This window comes from Pavona decussata, unplaced genomic scaffold (genome assembly GCF_977016875.1).
Source record: "Pavona decussata unplaced genomic scaffold, jaPavDecu1.1 SCAFFOLD_54, whole genome shotgun sequence".
Taxonomy (NCBI): Eukaryota; Metazoa; Cnidaria; class Anthozoa; order Scleractinia; family Agariciidae; genus Pavona; species Pavona decussata.
Window position 1 is genome coordinate 379,387 of NW_028145476.1, and position 13,614 is coordinate 393,000.

Sequence of the window (13,614 nt, forward strand, 5' to 3'; positions counted from 1 at the left end):
GAAGAGTTGGATACTGTAAGTAGTGCAATTATTAGTGACTGTAAGTAGAGTAATGGAGTAATGTAAATAAGCATTGTAATAAGCGTAAGTGGTGTTCATATAGTATTGTAAGTATTGTGTTTTTCGAAATAAAAAAAAAATGAAAAAATAATAATAAAAAAATAAATTCATACTCGAATAAATTATGTTAAAAGATTGAAAGATTTCCGTTAACAAAAGGAAATCAATACCAGTTTTACACAATATATCTTGGTCAAAATAATAATAATAATATTTCTAATGCGTAAATTTCATGAAATGTTCAAATGCGCATGACAAGATTAAAAACGGAATAAAAAGGCTAAAAAGCTAAAATTACAATCAACAGTAAACTTACAATGATTTAAAAAAAAATTACAGGGTTCGGGCTGATGTCGCTACTAGTTGTTGAGCGAAGGCGTGTAAGGTTAAAGGTAGAAACAGAGTTCGGAGCATAAGATATGGCATTTTATTATAACAGAAACTAGCCAATCACAACAAAAGTTACAATTTGCCGATTCAAAGAAGAACAAACGGCACCCCATTTTACAACGTAGGCTGCTGTACAGGCATCCCACGTAATTAAATATTTAAAATTCACTGTCTCAGAGGAATCTAACTGCAGGACTCAGTTTTAAAATAATGTCTAGTGACGACTTGGCTCTGAAATTCAGATTGCTCCTACTTTGGCTGGTTATTGTACAAGAAACATTAGTTTTGCTTGTTAATATCTGAAGGTTTGATATCAAAGAAGTACTCTATGACACTTTCCCTTGAAACTCAAACATCCCAAGCAAAAGAGGAGCTGACACTTGGTTGATTTCTTTTGTTTCAGTTTAAAAAGGAAACAAAAAAAATTATTGATGCTTTGTTTAAGCTGCTACAGAAGCTATATTCCATGTGCAATTACCAATTTAAATTTATACTGAAGTTGTCACTTAATAAATATTGCTTTTCCCTTGAGTCCTTCAGTTGACCCCATGGTGAGACAGTGCCAAAGGGGGGGGGGGGGGGGGGGAAACCTGCACCGTTTGCAACGTCTTACATTGATGGTTGAGAGGACAGAAGAACGAACAACAGAACAATGCTCCCACCCCTAAAAAACAATGCAGCTGCAGGTTATCAGGGTCCAGTGAAAACAGAGCCTTTGAAAGGTGCAGGTCTGCTAGTCAGAGGCAGGGCAATTCAGGCACCACTGTGTGTTAAGAGGTTGCACCAAGATGACAAGTACTCAAAAGCAGTATACCTAGTCTTCTTTTCTAGCCTACAATACCTAGAATAGCCTACAATAGCCTACATTTCAAAATGCTTATTCCTTAGCCTCTAAACCTGATACATGGAAAATCAATTTAAAAAATTGTTCAGAGATAGAAATGCAAACACAGAATATAATTCCTTACACCAGTTTGGTGACAAACTTTGATGAAACTTAGAGCACTCTGGCAATAGGCAGAGTGATATGATGAAAATAATGAATATAATAATTCACATTTAAACACTAGAAATTGCATTAATGTTAGCGTCTGTGAACTTCAAGACATATAAAAGCTCAATAAGTTTATCCAGCAACTCTTTGAGGGTCCATTCTTCACACACCATGTATTTCCAGTAACTTTGCACAGCAGTGCTGACGCTCACTTGTGATGTTGCAAGGCCGATGTCCTCCATGTGAGGAATTGTGCAAGATTTGTAACCATCCATACCGACTCCAACCTTGACGACACCATCTCTTGGGTTATATTTCATTTCACTATCCATCTTCATGCTGCTTACGTATGAGTAATATGTTAGAACTCTGTATTCACTAATAAAACTGTACCTTATAATTTCAAAGACCTCTATCAGTCGGTTTCCTAGTTGTGTACCAGACCATGCACTTTCCTCGGTATAGACATCCATCATAAATGATACCACAGTTTTCAAGTAGAATGACGGAATCAAGGTGTCTTCACATAAATGGCACTTGTTTTTCAAAATTTTTGGTAGGAAAATTCTTGAAACATGTTTTGCCAGTTTGTAGCAGTCTGCAGCCGATCTATTGTCACAAAATCTGTTTGGCTCTGTTCGATAAAAGAAGCGTTCTCCAACCAGGGGGTTTCGACTGATGACTGCCAGAACTTCTGTGTTCATTCGGAGGCACTCACTCTGAATGAAGGAAAGAAACGTGGCATGAGTGGGGTCACCAACAAACACAGTCTGGAGTCGCTCAGCATCAAGAGGAATCCCATAGCACACATCGATAGAAAGGGTAAAGCCTTGATATGGCCCAGAGGTACATCGCAGATGGATAGTCAAGGTCTGATTTTTTAGAAATACTCTCATCATATGAATGTCACTTTCCTCTAACATTATCCATCCCTTCGGTAGCTGTTCCCTAACAGTTTCGCGAAAAACCAGGAGAAGATAAGCATTTGTAAGCAAGTGTCTGTAGGAACTATCAACGAAAGGAAACTGATGCAGGAAGGAAAGAAGACTTTCGAAGACATGGATGTGAAGGCGTGCTTGTATTCCAACCTGGGTGTAGAAAAGTTCTGTTACATCGGAGTCAGCTAACATAGGGAGGGCAAGATTGAAATCAAATTCATCAGGTTGACCTATCTTGGTACCTTCTGCCATACTTCCAGTTGCTATGATGTAGCACTTAGAGAATATCAAGTACTTTTCCTGAAGTTCATGAACAGTGTCATCCATGAGACTTCTTACAAACTGCCTTACATAGTCGGTTTTGACAGATAGCTCAATGCCGATATCTGGCAGCCAGTTTCTGATAGAATGATTTAAAACTGATTGTGTTGAAAGTGGACATCTGAGTTCAGGTTTGAAATGAGGAGCCTTTGAGGTGCAAATATTTTCTCCTGCATTTGGAGCTTCATCCGCACACCTGCCTCTCGAGTCTTGCTCCAAATCTGTCATTTTGTTTTGACTCTCACCACAGTCAGCAATATCTGTCCTCTGTCCATCAGACTTTGTCTCAAAGGTATCTTCTGATCTCATTCTAGCGTTGCCTGAACTGCCCTCACAGATGTGTTTATCATGAACACCAGGGATACATGGCGGACTTTCTTCTGTCTCGACTGTTTCGGTTTCAGCTTTTCTCTGTAATTCGATTGTCATCTTTGAGCTCAGATCTTTGCTAACAGGCTTATCAATTGTCTTTAATTTTTCTGTATTGAGTGCATCTGTTTCAATGTTGGGCATCTGCTCCTCCGAACAATCACCTGGACAGCTGTCTGGACTAAGGCTAGAGCTAGTTTTCGCGGAATCGGCGACGTCAGCGTTGGTCTCTTCCCCCCAGTTCTCTTTAACCAACGATGTCTCGCTAGTTCCTTGAGTTGCTTCTATCTGTTCATCTTCTTTAGCCACGGAATCAGCACTGAGACTGCATACGTCACTTCCAGCGAATTTCTCAGTATATACCGACATGAGGTTTAGCAGATCGGTTAGCTCAATAATGGCCTTCTGGGCTGTCTGGGCTAATTCGCCTGCTAATTGCTTGGCTTCACAGACTTCGCTTTCACAAGGCCCTAGTGAATTACCGTGATCCCTGCTGGACACCTGTGATGACTGATTTCCACTGAACTCGCTCAAATTTTCCCATCCCCTGCCCACGTCGACGTTCGAGTGCCACGGTACGTAAGGCCAGATTGGTTTTGTAAAAAATGATTTTGTTGCATCTCTCAACTGTACGTTCACATCTTTTAACAATCTCTTCTCTAATCGCTTTTGAATCGTTTCTGTTTCTGCTATCAGTAGCATCAACACTTCAGTGTCGAATGGCGATGCTTTGAGTGGTGGTGCTCCTCCTTCCGCCATCTTTCCTCAATTATTTCGGGGCCGCTAAAGACTGGGTTAAAGTTATCAGGAAACTCGTACCCAAGCCTGCCTCAGATTCATTGCCTCGCAGTAAAGCAGTGTAGCGCGTTTGGCGTTGGGCAGCGTCTTTGGAACCGTTTGTACAGCTTCGTCTGACTTTCTTCTTGCACGATTTCCGTCAGTTGCACTTAAAGCCGCGTAGAAAGCAAACAGAAGTATTTTTTGGTGACTTTTTTCAAAGGTATGTATCAATATATGTAAACTTTCTTTGGATGTTCAGTTTTAACTTGGCGTCCCGCTCACACGTGGTGTGGTCACAAATCGTACTCAAAATTATTTTACTGATAAAATGGAAAAGATTTGAGAGATGCTTGAGAGATGCTTAAAAAACATGAGCATCATGTTTTTATGTGAAGGGATTTTTGCTTATTCCGACATTTCTACTACTTTAGATCAAAAGGCAATCCTGCAAAAACCCTTGAGTTTTCGGGACATTAGAGAATCGATGAGATCGATTCCTTAATGCCCAACAGTCGAAGCGGCTAAGTTTTACAAGAACAAAAGCTAAGAGCAAGCTCACTCTTTCATTCTTGTAAACTTAGCTGCTTTGACTTTCTCCTGACCCAACTAAATGCCCCTGGATCTCCAAGGATGACTTCTCTAATGGAGAAGTTCAACTGTGTTATGGCACCAAATGATGATTATGAATTGCTACATTGAAGAGCCATGAAAATTATGTCAAACACTCTAATTTTTTCCTGATGGTGCCTCAGTTAATGCAGCACATGATTATTGTGACTTCCGTTTATCAATTTTAACAGTCTTCTTTACGTCACATTTAGTGTGAAAGCTTGAGCAAGCTAGAAAGGAGCCATAGACTGGTTTGCAGGTGAGCTCAAATAAGAATTTTGGGGTGGCTGTGTTACCCACACTATAATTTATGTAAAGGTCCCATTGAAGTAAGCCAATACACGAGTAATATTAGTCTCACGTGAGCTTTAGGCCGCGTTCAATTGACCCTATTCTGGAATAGGAATATATACAATGATGACAAAAAATCCGTCATAAGAGGTTTTAGGAGTTACTGGTGTATGGAATGGCTCTTAAATTATCATGTGTCAGTGAATGTAGGCAGAAATGGCTTTCCAGATTCCTTAAGAAGAGAAATTTAACAACTATTCTGGAATAGAAATATATACAATGATAACAAAAAATCCCTCATAAGAGGTTTTAGGAGTTACTGGAGTATGGAATGGCTCTTAAAATATCATGTGTCAGGGAAAGTTTGCAGAAATGGCTTTCCAGATTCCTTGAAAAGAGAAATTTCACAGCTATTCCACTTATTCCTATTCCGGAATAGGGTCAATTGAACGCAACTTAAATGGCCCACGCAGCTGGAGGCCAACGCGGTTTATGTGGCATGAAGTAACTGGGAGTATTTCTACTCCCTGCTGGAAAGGATCATAGTCCATTGCAGGGTTACCCCCAGCAGTATGTCGCCGGTACGCATTTATACACCTGGGTGAAGAGAGACAATGTGGAGCAAAGTTCTTTGTCTGTCAGGAAACAAAACAGTAATGCAGAGACCAACCTAGTCTGGAACAGCTGACTGTCTGGTTAAAGTCTGACAGGTTACCGCTACACCAACAAGCAAGCACCACAAAAGTAGTTACTGTAGTAAAATTTGCCTGTTGTCTGTAATAAAGTAGAAGTAGCCCAAAATAACCAATAAAAAACCACTTGAAACTAACAAGTATAACGTGAATCTCTGCCAAGATGCCCTGAGAGAGTAATAAAGTGGTTAGCCCTGTGAGGCCACCAGTGACTAGCTGCCATATGCAGTATAGTGTTTTGATGTTTAAGCAAATTCTCACGACTTGTACCAACATCAGAAACATGAAGAAAAGTTAGGAGAGTATGTACTTTTTCGTACTATAAATTAGAGTATTAATTTTTGTTTGACTTAATATTATGAGTCCTAATGAAGCCTGATGATTTAACAATCATGCACCACTCAGAGTTAGTCTGTGGTTGATGACATCATTATGAAGGCTAATCATTAGTTTTATTTCTTGCTCAGCTGCTATCTCGTTCATTGTGTTTTGGTTCTGTGCTGGTGGAGATAGTGATCACATCTCTGTGTTGTGTCACAAAATTCGCAGAGGAATAAATTTTTATTAACAATTAATTATTGAGAATAATTCTGATAACTGAACTTACAAAACAATGTATTTTTCTCCCTAATTTAAGCCAGAGAACTTTACAAGCTGGTAGGAAAAACTGTGGTGAATACATTAAGTTGTTTTCCATTGTGCCTGCATAAAAGAGAATATTATTCTATGTCAGCCAAAGACTATAGTCAAATGCCCTTTCTCCTGGATACTGAATGTACATTTGATATTATGTAACTTGAATGTGTTTTCTTTTAGTTTTAGGATGTTTTTAATTAATTCTCAGTCATAAATTAAACTCTTTTATCTGTGGTCAAACTATTAGATACTTCTTATTTCCACAGAATAGAGTGACTTTCTAAATAAGTCTCAGTTTTCGTGAAGTTCAGCCAGGTGGAAAATTTCTTGCCCCTCATTACTTCATCGCTCTTTGCTCATTTTTCAACCCTTAAGGATTTGACTTATGTCAAGCCTACTCGGAGAAAAGTGCTAAATTTCTTTTGATTTTATTAATCTTGACTTTTCGCTGCAATAATAGGTGTACATATGATTGCACTGTCCATCGTGAAAGTTGCAAGACTTTGTACATGCTGTGTTATCATTTTACTGAACTGAACCAACCAGGATGAACAGCAGGACTTATCACTCAGCCTGGATCTGATGTCTAAGGTACTGTTAGAGTCTAGTGATGTATTGTAACTAATCAATAAACACTACTTTCTCTTGTATTTTGTTTGTCAACTTGCACCATATTGCATACCCCTTTCTAACCAAGTTCGAGGTCTGTACTATAAGTTATGGACTAGGTTTTTTCCATTGATTTATGGCCCAAGTGTGAAGCGCGCGGGCCATAAATCAACGGGAAAAACAAGGATCCGTATTAAATCAACTTACAGTATGGACCAAGAAAAAGAGGTAAGTAAGATTTTTATTATATCTCTGAGGGTAATCGGGGCAGCTGGAAAGGAAACAAGTTGAAATTTAGCGGGCCGTACAGTGACATACGGCCCACAAAATTGACCAATCACACTGCACTGTTATTTGCATTTTCAGTTTTTCCCCCTCAAAATTCTTCAACAGAGAGATCTGACTGTTGGAGCAATTACCAAGGACAATTTGTTAAACTACAGAGTGTACACTTTTGCAACATGTGTACCAAATGATGAAGATAAGAAAACCTAAGCCTCATTAAAGAGGGCTTGTGAAGTCTTTTCCGCTTATTATCTGATGGTACATGCAAGAATTAAAAGAATTGATGATTGATATCAATTATGGAGCTTATAAGGAAGGGTTACATGTATTTCGTCTTTGACAGGGTTTACATACATGTATTTCCAGCAGAGTCATTGAATTTGCCTCATTGATAGTTTCTGCAATGAGTATAATCCCGTTAATGTGGATGTTGTGTGTTACCTCCTATCCCCTTAATTACTGAATCTAATCTATAGAAGAAAAGATTCTCGCAGTTATATACGCGTCGCAGCCAGACTGTTGCGAAAAGCCTGAAAAAATTCAGGCTTGAACGGGATTCGAACCCATGACCTCTGCGATGCCGGTGCAGTGCTCTTCCGACTGAGCTATCAAGCCAACATGTTACACATTGAATCTAATCTGTTTGCTACTGTGCTTGCATGAAGGAGAATATTGTCCCATGCCAGTCTAAGACTTCAAAGTCAAAATATACATTTGTTTTCTTCTAAATAATTATAATGTACATTTGATATATAACTTAATAATTATGTCTTTTTTAATCCCTGGTCAAAGAATTTTATTGTATTCACCATGCCTTTTTACTTTTGTTATTTATAGGTGCAATATGATTTTGTTGTACAAGTTCAAGATTTTATGCTTGCTGTTTTACAATGCTTACTGGACATCAAAAATGAGAATGAATAACAGGACTAATTGTTTGTGGAGCGGATGTGTAAGGTACTGTCAGAAGAAGTCTAACAATCCGTTATAAAGAAAGTATATTTACTATTTACATGTAATGGTAAATATTTTCTTTTTTGGCCCGTTTGTCAATGTAGGTTGCATTGCAGTATTTTATCAATGAACTGAGCAAATGTTGGGTTTGTCTGAATTCATATCTCTTCTAGTTAGGTTTTTCTTTGCACATTCAGTTTTAATGCCCCCTACCAATTCAATCCTCAACAGAAAAATCTGACCATTTGAGTCACTACTAGATTGTACAGGTGTAGCACTTTTGCCATGTGTGTACCAACTGATGAAAATTTGAAAACCGAAGCCTTGTTAAAGAGGGCTTGTGAGGTCTTTTCCGCTTATTATCTGATGGTACATGCAAGACTTTGACAGGCTGATGTTGCTGATATGGGGGCTTGTAAAAAGGGGTTATTTCTTCACAAGGTTTATATATTTCTAACGGAGTCGTTGAATTTTGTTTCTTTGTTTGTTTTTGTATGAACCCTGTTAGTTAATGTATTAAGATATTAAACATTACCTATCACCTCCTATCCCCTTTACACAATTCTTCATTATCTGTACAACAGTTTTTTTTTTTAATTTGTATGGACATACGAAACCCATATGTGTGTTTTTAACTGCGTATAGTCACATGCATTGATTTCTCACTATTTTGAAAACAATTCTTCTTCTCATGTACTTCAGGTATCCATTCATCTACTGAAGAAACATGATGTACCAATTTAAGGTAGGCAGTCACATTGACTCAATAACATACTATTCTTTTGGCTTATTCCAAATTTGTCAAGTACTTAATGGAGCTAAAAAATCTTTTCTTTGTAACGGGGAAGTCTCTTGTCTGTAAAGATTACTAACTTGTTAATTTAATTTAAATAATTTGGCACCAAATGATGATTATGAATCGCTACATTGAATAGCCATGAAAATTACGTCAAACACTCTAATTTTTTCCTGATGGTGCCTTGTAATAGCATTTACTAAAATAAATTTCCAGAATTGAATTGCTTCAATTTATTGTTAGCTTGTAGAGTTTGTAAGCTTTGCAAAGATCAGACTGTCTTTTTTTTCTGTTTATGGTAAAGGATTGTTAATGGTTAATGACAGACATGCAGTAATTAATAATATACTTGTATTGTCTAATGAAGTTTGTACCAGCATGTTAAACACAGTGTGTGCAGTTTGGCTATTAAGAGAAGATTGAATAATATTGACATTGATTTTGAAGTTTTTAACTTGATCAGTTGAAATCACTTTGCAGTTATTTAACTCTAAACCTAAGTAATACTCCACTTCAAATTTATCTGCCATTGCAGGTCAGAGCAAAGTTCTTAAGAAAAAGTTTGGTTTCACAAACCATTTATAACTTTGCTCCATGGGTCCCCTCTTCTTGAAAACAGGCCCTGTTAAATATCCCTAAGGTTTACAAGCCTTCTTCTAGTTCTAGAATAAACCCTGAAATGCACACAAAAGTACTGGCATACATGTACATGTACTGTTATTGCCACTTTAAGTTTAGAAAGGTCTTTTGGCTTGGTTAGAGGTTTTGCCAGTGGTCTAATATCTATTTTGACAGGAAAAGAACCCACAAAGTTGAAGTTGCTCAATTAAGCCTCTAAAATCTTAAAGTGAAAATAATAATAATAACAATAATTGTAGACAGAATAACATATTAACCTTCTTTATTTTGTTACACAAATACTAGCATAGGGGCCAACCTAATAGTAATTTAGGGCATTTTTGTCTGAGCCAATTCTAAATGTGTGTTAAATAACAACTGCTGTTTTCTTAGGCACCAACTTGGAAGCTGCATGAGATGAATGGTGTATTTAAACAGAACTGAAAGGTGCTGTAGGCCAGTTGTGAAGTTATAATGTATTGTAGCATAGCTCTTACATTTAGGCCTGATGATTAAAAGTTCATGCACCACTCAGAAGATTCTGTGGATGATGACTTCAGTATGAAGGTCTATTGGTTCATAATGTATACCGTTTGGTGGTCACTGTCCAGGGCTCCATTCAGCCAGATCATCTTTTTTGTCTAGGTTCCAAGTAGAAAAATCCTTTGGGCTCTGGACTCCACCACAAAAACCTTGCCAAAGGTCCAAAGTCTCTCTGTTTAGGACCCTGTATATTGTCATTTTTTTGTAAAACAGACTGCTTAGCAACACACCAGTTCACAGCCAGAACACTTTCCAAATTGGAGATCTTCCTAGCATGCATAAAATCTTAGCCGACACTGTGTTTTTTTATTTCCCTTTCTAATCACTACAGTGAACAAACAGTCGTAGCTTGGATATTCTTTCACATTTTTTTTTTTTTTCAATTCTGGCCAAGCTTAAGTGATAATTTGAAAAATATATAATATATTATCTGTCTCACTAAAAACTCATTTATTATTGGTTTCTCTTAAGCCCTCCTCCCCTTGCCTTCAACAAGTTTTCTCACTTCCCTCATTCCTAATGCCATGGAGTCCAAGAGCCCAGCCTTTTTCTTTCTTGGAGCACTGGAGCCCTGCATTTTTTTTTTCTTTCTTTCTTTCTTTATTTATTTATTTATTTGTTTGCTGGAGCCACAAACCCTTTGGGACCATGACATTCAGTATCAATTTCCCTCGTTATTTTTGTACCATAATCTGCTTGCTCTATTTGTACAGAGAATTGAAGAACAGCGAAATGATGTATTTGACTACATGTATGATTTTGCAAAGTGGCGATCATGATTATGAGAGAAGAGGAAAACTAGCACTAAATCTGCAGGGTTTTAAGCATTCACTACTGTACATTGTGCCACCATACATTTGTGCCAAATTTTTTTTTTTTTTTTTCGATTTTTTTTTAATCTTGGCAACCAAACTTTTACATCTGGTAGCCTCTTTTTATCATAGAAAGTTCCAAAAGGCATTGTAAAAACTTGATGTTGGAGTATTGTCAGAAGCAGGATTTTTATTTCTGTATGCAAAGGTTTGTTCAACAAGCACCTAATGTAACTTTCCAAAGTTTTTGTGAGGCCCACAAAATACATGTCGCTAGTCTTTTTAGCCTAATTTTATACTTAGTTATAGCCGTTCTCATTCTATAGCTAAAGCGTCACCTGCAAAAGTGTTGGAGGGTGCAGGACAATGAAAGTTTCTGATCCTTGGTGACCAGGATGAACTATCAAGAGCAGTTGGCATGCTTGAGATGAATATGAACATAGCAGCTTCTAGATCTGATGTTTGTCATGGAGGTATGAGCTCCATGTCACATGTACTTGCATGATGGTAGTAATTATTTCACTTCGTGTACATGTATCAGATGATGAAAATATCAAAACCTTAAGCATCTTTAAAGGGTGCTAATGAGGTCTTTTACGCATGTATTACCTGATGGTACATGTACAGGTCTAACAAATGCCCCCCTCCCCACCCATTTTTTCTTAGAATAAACCTGTGGTCTCAAATCTATATCTTATCATGGAGGGAATTGAAAGTTGCAGGGGGTCTGGAATATTGAGAGTATCAATAGCCTCCCTCACAGATATTTTATTGGCTTGTCATGCAATACTCCGGCTGGTCTTTGTTAACAGGAGGAAAGGAATGCGCCCGTCACTTCAGTAGAAGTCTTCATTGGGGAGGAAAGTTAGTTGACGAACCAAAAAGCATCTGCTAGGGAGGCTAGAGTATCAAAGACTACTCAAGAGTTCCTACACGCTATCTTTGCAGTTATTTCTTGCCAAAAACAAAAACCTTTGTGTTTCTCTTTCAGCCCAAATGCCCCTGCTCCACGCCCTCTGATCATGTCTCCCTCCCTGTTTTTAAATGACTCGTATTTCCATTGTCACCTCCTGGGAACTGTCTGTGAGCCCATGTAGTCTTCCTTTTCCCTTGTTTCCAAGGTTCCAACCCCTTGTTTTACCATCCCTGTCTATACCTGAAACTGAATTTAGATACTTCTTTTGCAGGACACATCGATTCATGGCTGCAGATAGCATTTCTTGTCCTACCAGTCGTCACCAGCTGGGCCGCCAGCAAAGAAGAGTCAAAGCTGTTTGGCTTATTACAACTGTCTTTGATTTGTGCAGTTTAGCTTGATCAACATGCTGAAAACTCTCCGTTACAGTGCCTTTTGAAAGGGTTGTTGTTGGAATCTATCCTACGAAGTGTGATTGGCTAATGGGTGTTAGAAACGTGATCACTCTTTTTCGTCATGGCGCACCACACTGTGAAAGGAAATTGAAAATGTAAAGGTTTAGTCCGTAAATAAACCATTCCCGCTGAGACACTTGTATTGGTTCAATTAATAGCTGGTTAGAATGGTTAACAAACAGTTTATATGCAATTCTAAGCATTCAAAATAATCTCTTGTGCTACAAGATAAAGCAAGCGGCATTTTTCATTTACTAAAGAGCCGAGCCTGTTAGAGCGGTTTTCAATCGAGTGTCGTAAAACCAAAACCAAAGTTATTACTCTGGCCAATCACAGCAGGTGCAAGCAGCGGAATGAACCAATCAGAATTCAAAGCAAATACATGTAACTGGCACCAAGCGCGGGAAAACACGTGCGAGCGAGGCACGATTGGTTTTGGTTTTACATCTTATTGGTCGAGAAAGTGGCGCGAGTTTTATCAACCAATCACAGAGCGTAGTAATGCAAAACCAAAGCAAAAGCGCAATTACTATCTAATCCCAAACGCTAAACAGCAGCAAGAAATAATGCACCGAAACAAAAGGTGTTATTTACTCAAGTTTTTTTTTTCGCCAAATACGTAACTAATAATAATAATAATAATAATAATAATAATAATAATAATAACAATAATAATAATAATAATAATAATGTTTATTTCTTATATTGCGCAGCCTAACATACAAAGATATGATCGAATGGGCATTACAACAATAATAACAACATCAATTTACAATCTCCGGAAAAGCAATAAAATTAAAATACGAGTTAATAAGAGAACTAATAAAAAGCTAATTTAAAAAGATGTATCTTTAGTAAAACTTTAAAAGTATTCAATGATTGGCATTGTCTGATTTCCAAAGGGATTCGGTTCCATACTTTGGGCGCGACATTTTCAAACGCCCTATCCCGTAGTGTCTTTTTTGTTCTATAGGTATCCATTAGAAGTATGCCCCGGTGTGATCTCAACTGGTACCGCGAGCTCTCATTGGTTTTTATGTACAGTGCTGTACATGTACAATGGCCCACTTAAGACCCAGGGCGATGTAGCAGCTCACGTCAGGTCTCGCGTGATTTGCTTGCAACCCTTCAAGAAAACAGTAGAACAAACAACAGCAGAAGTGTAGCGGCTCTCGTATATAAAGCGTGTACTTGTTTTAATTCAAATTGTATAGCAGCTGCTATTGTTTGTGCTATTGTTTTCTAGGAGGGTTGCAAGCAAATCTCGTGCGACCTTACGAGAACTGCTACACGCTCTTGAGGTTTCTTTTAAGTGCTTTCATAGAGAAGGTGCCCCTCGTTATACAAAGGCAATGTTATGTATGAAATAATGAAAGGCGATATGTTTGCACGAGTTAGAAAAACGCTCCTTGTAATTTGCGACCAAGTGTACATGGTGTGTTTTTGTGATAATTTTGGCGGTTGTCGTATGAAAACCCAGTAGTTAGCTACTGGCAGGCTTCGCTGGTGTACACAAGTTGAATGGAAGGGTGAGAGGAAGGCATAC

General features: G+C 38.0%; 1 protein-coding gene and 1 long non-coding RNA gene across 5 annotated transcripts; one reads left to right on the top strand and one right to left on the bottom strand.

Moving 5' to 3' along the window:
* Positions 1 to 194: 194 nt before the first annotated feature.
* On the bottom strand, positions 195 to 3,857 carry LOC146480215 (uncharacterized). The gene has a single exon (XM_085109930.1). The coding sequence runs from the start codon at positions 3,829 to 3,831 to the stop codon at positions 1,510 to 1,512; it is 2,322 nt and encodes a 773-aa protein (XP_084966056.1). The 5' UTR covers positions 3,832 to 3,857; the 3' UTR covers positions 195 to 1,509.
* A 70-nt stretch (positions 3,858 to 3,927) lies between these two features.
* On the top strand, positions 3,928 to 12,200 carry LOC146480216 (uncharacterized). Of its 4 annotated transcripts, none has more exons than XR_014864767.1 (8): positions 3,928 to 4,072; positions 4,674 to 4,720; positions 6,541 to 6,671; positions 7,812 to 8,028; positions 8,631 to 8,673; positions 9,736 to 9,789; positions 11,024 to 11,170; positions 11,885 to 12,200. It is a non-coding gene; the product is annotated as an uncharacterized LOC146480216 (long non-coding RNA). The 4 variants fall into 4 exon arrangements; XR_014864769.1 differs by having other exon boundaries at positions 7,812 to 7,970; XR_014864770.1 differs by having other exon boundaries at positions 7,812 to 7,931; positions 10,357 to 11,170.
* The last annotated feature ends 1,414 nt before the right edge of the window (positions 12,201 to 13,614 follow it).